Below are 3,425 nucleotides of genomic sequence, written 5' to 3'. Positions count from 1 at the left end.
GGAGTAGATTTCGTCAGAGACTAGGTGGATGTTCTTCTTTGTGACAAAATTAAGAAGCAACTCTAGAACTGAACGTTGGATTGTTATGCCCAAAGGATTTGAAGGATTTGTTATCAGAATTCCCCTCACTCTATAACTCATTGATTCTGCATCTTTGTATGCTGATTCCAATGCTTGTTCTGTTATTTGAAAGTTGTTTGAACTATCACAATGGATTGGAACAATGTTCACACCAGTTCTCCATCTCAAATCTCTATCAAATCTGCAAAATTAGACCAATCAAATCATTAGTCTTAATGTCTTTCACATTAAAGTAGAATTAAAGTATAAGTTTGAAATCATTCGAATTCTTATTCTTACCCAGGGTAGTATGGGGTAGGAACAAGAAGAGCATCTCCCGGGTTTGCGAGGATGAAGGTTAAGAGTTCATTGGCTGCAGTTGCACCAGCAGTGAGGACAATTCTATCAGGATCAAACTTTGCTCTATTCCCTCTAATTTCTCCCATGAAGCTTGCCATTGCTGATCTGAATGATTTTAGTCCGTGGTAGTCTTGGAACAATGCATTTTCTTTAAAATTTGTTTCTAATGCTCCTTTTGTCTCTTTATGTTCTTCTATGTACTTCTCAAGTAAATCAAATGAAACCTGAAAAAGTTCATCATAATTATTATTATTATTAGCATGTTAATTAAATCATCAAAACTACTATAATAAAAGACAGGGAAATAATTAATAAACTTACTTGATTTTCTGCTAGGCCCATTTGAATAACTCCTAAGGGATTGGTGAATTCATCATATGGATTTTCATCGTAGACTTTCCAACCAGCAAAGTAAGGAGAATCTTCACCATGTGTATTAGAGATAGCAATTTTTGAAAGCTCTACACAAGGTTGTTGATGTTGTTGTTGCTCAATTTTAAGACCCATGATTGAGTATGTTCAAAAAGTGTGTATCTTTGATTTCAGAAAGGTGAAAGCTGAAGTGGGTCTATAAGAGAGAGAAACAAGAGAGGATGTGTTGAATGAATGATGAAAATTATATGCAAGTTTTGGCGTATATATATAGCGTCTGTGACTTAAGACATAAAGAAAGGGATCACTAGTTCAACTTGGATGGCGCGTTGAGAACAAACAATCTAAAGGAAAAAAATATATTATATTAGATATTAATTAATTAATTGATTGATTGATTCTGTAGTGTGAGCAAATCAGAGCGTTACTAATGCCTTTTAAGGCTTTTAACAAAAAATAGTTTATCTGTTAAGACTTGAGAGACTTTGTGACAATTGTGTGGCTAACTTCTGCAATCTGCATGCCATACCAGATCCACACACAGAAAATATATAGTGGTTTGAGGCTTGATTTTCTTCATGCTATTATATAGGTTCAACCTTTAAGATCCACACACAAATACAATTAACTATATATAATCTTAATGGTAGTTTTAGAATATAAACGTAATTACATTTTAACAGTTTACATTACATGTTATCTAAATTATTTTTTATTAACAATAATGTAGATTTAATTATAATTAATTTTATAATATGAGTACACAAGAAGTACATAAATGTAACTACTTAATAAATGCTTTTTAGGTTTTTATTTTAAAAAACTTTAAAAAAATAAGAAGAGTTTATTTTTTCCTCTCTCAACCTTCACTCTTTCTCTTTGTTTGGTTCATTAAGTCATCAAAATTACATCTTGAACAAATTTTCTTTTCAAAGTGAAAATCTAAAAATTATTTATAAAAATGTTTAAATTTTATATGTTTCTTGTAAAAAAATTTTCAATTGATAATTTTAGATGTGGCTTTAGAATATAAATGTAATTACTATCACAAGGACTAGTTTAAATTCGTAAGTATTGTTAAAAAAAAATTCAAACAACTAATACCACTCTATCAGTTCATCTAAGTTTATAAATTAGACTAAGTAGTTAATTCACTTGTTCATTTAAAGAAATATTAAAGAATTTAAATCTTATTTTATATATACAATATTTTATTAACTAATAATAAATTTTTAATTTACTAAATTGAGAGATATTATATATAAAAATTGAATCATCTTTTATATAAATAATCTTATATTTTAAATGTATCTTGTTGTAAAGAGTTTTTTCTGAAACAAACCATACATGGACAATTCAAGAGTCAGGCTTATTTTAATGAGCTTTTATTTTAATTAAGAATAATGAGAGCTAATTGATAATAAAGATTAAATTTTAAATAATATTTTTGTTATAAAAATGTTAATTAATATCATATTATAAAATTATGTTTATTAAAAAGCTTAAATAATTAAATAGAATTTTGAATAATTTTATATCCAATATTCAAATGGTTAATAATTTGTGTTATAATGTTATTTAATATAATAATTATATTGTTGAATCATTTCAAAAAATTGGGCGAGTTTAATTCTCCGTAAAAAAAAAACGGGTAATATTCTCAACCTATGACTAGGTAATCAAATCTCCTTGCCAAACAAACACCAAAAAGTTCCTTTTTGAAACCAAATCATGCATCAAGGTCCTTAAGACGAGGTTCTAATAATACAAATTATTATTAATAAACAAGGATTTAATTTGAGGAGCTCTATCTCTCTATTTTATTAGTGGTATATATAGTAGTTAAAGTGTCTTGATGACATGACAAAGATACCACGTAACCCAAAAGAGTGATTAAGATTCTGATTTTGCAAGAAGCTACGACAAAAATAGAAGCTCTTTAGGAAGATATTCCGACCCCACATTGCATTAATAACACAACAACAGAATTTAATAATTTTATAAAGCTTAAAAGTTCCCTACCTTGTTATGTGAATTATAAGTAACTTAATTACGGGATTGACTATAGCTGTATATTTTGTATATCTATTTAAGAGTTGTAGAATTCATCAAGTTGCATTGCATCAATAACCATGCGCGGTGCTACTTGTTTTAGTTGACTTGTTTACTCCTTCACTTCCTAAATTTTTGTAGCAACAAATTTTCTATTTATTTGTTTGTTTTGCAAGATTGAAGGGAGCTGAGTCAAACCCATCATAGGCGTTAACTTTACCTTTGTGCATGTAGATATACATACACGCATAACAATTCTTATAAGAAAAAAAAAAAGAAAATTTAAACTAGTAGTATGCTTTTATGCATGTATATTCAAATACACGTACAAACAAGAGCTCCCGTTATTAGAAGGAAAACTAATTCTAATGTATTGTCTCCATGGTTATGATCGAGAGTTCAATCAGATTAATCAAATTAATTTGGTTTAGGATAAAAAATAGTTGTGAGAAAATCGGTAAAAATAAAAAAGGTCAAAAAATTAGTAAATCAAAATTAATTTGTTTTTTAATATTTTACTAGTTTATTTAAAATAATAATACATAAAAAATATTTTAAATATATATTATATAAATATATTA

General features: G+C 27.6%; 1 protein-coding gene across 1 annotated transcript in view; it reads right to left on the bottom strand.

Annotated features, from left to right (window-relative positions):
• The window catches only part of LOC107490118 (1-aminocyclopropane-1-carboxylate synthase 7), a 1,657-nt gene extending 650 nt beyond the window's left edge, over positions 1–1,007 (bottom strand). The window contains 3 exon segments of the mRNA XM_052262324.1: positions 1–262; positions 361–644; positions 742–1,007. Coding sequence (XP_052118284.1) covers positions 1–262; positions 361–644; positions 742–927 — 732 coding nt within the window. The 5' untranslated portion in view covers positions 928–1,007.
• Positions 1,008–3,425: the final 2,418 nt, after the last annotated feature.

The sequence above is a fragment of the Arachis duranensis genome, chromosome 5 (assembly GCF_000817695.3).
Source record: "Arachis duranensis cultivar V14167 chromosome 5, aradu.V14167.gnm2.J7QH, whole genome shotgun sequence".
Classification (NCBI taxonomy): Eukaryota; Viridiplantae; Streptophyta; class Magnoliopsida; order Fabales; family Fabaceae; genus Arachis; species Arachis duranensis.
This window is presented reverse-complemented; position numbering and strand designations above follow the sequence as displayed.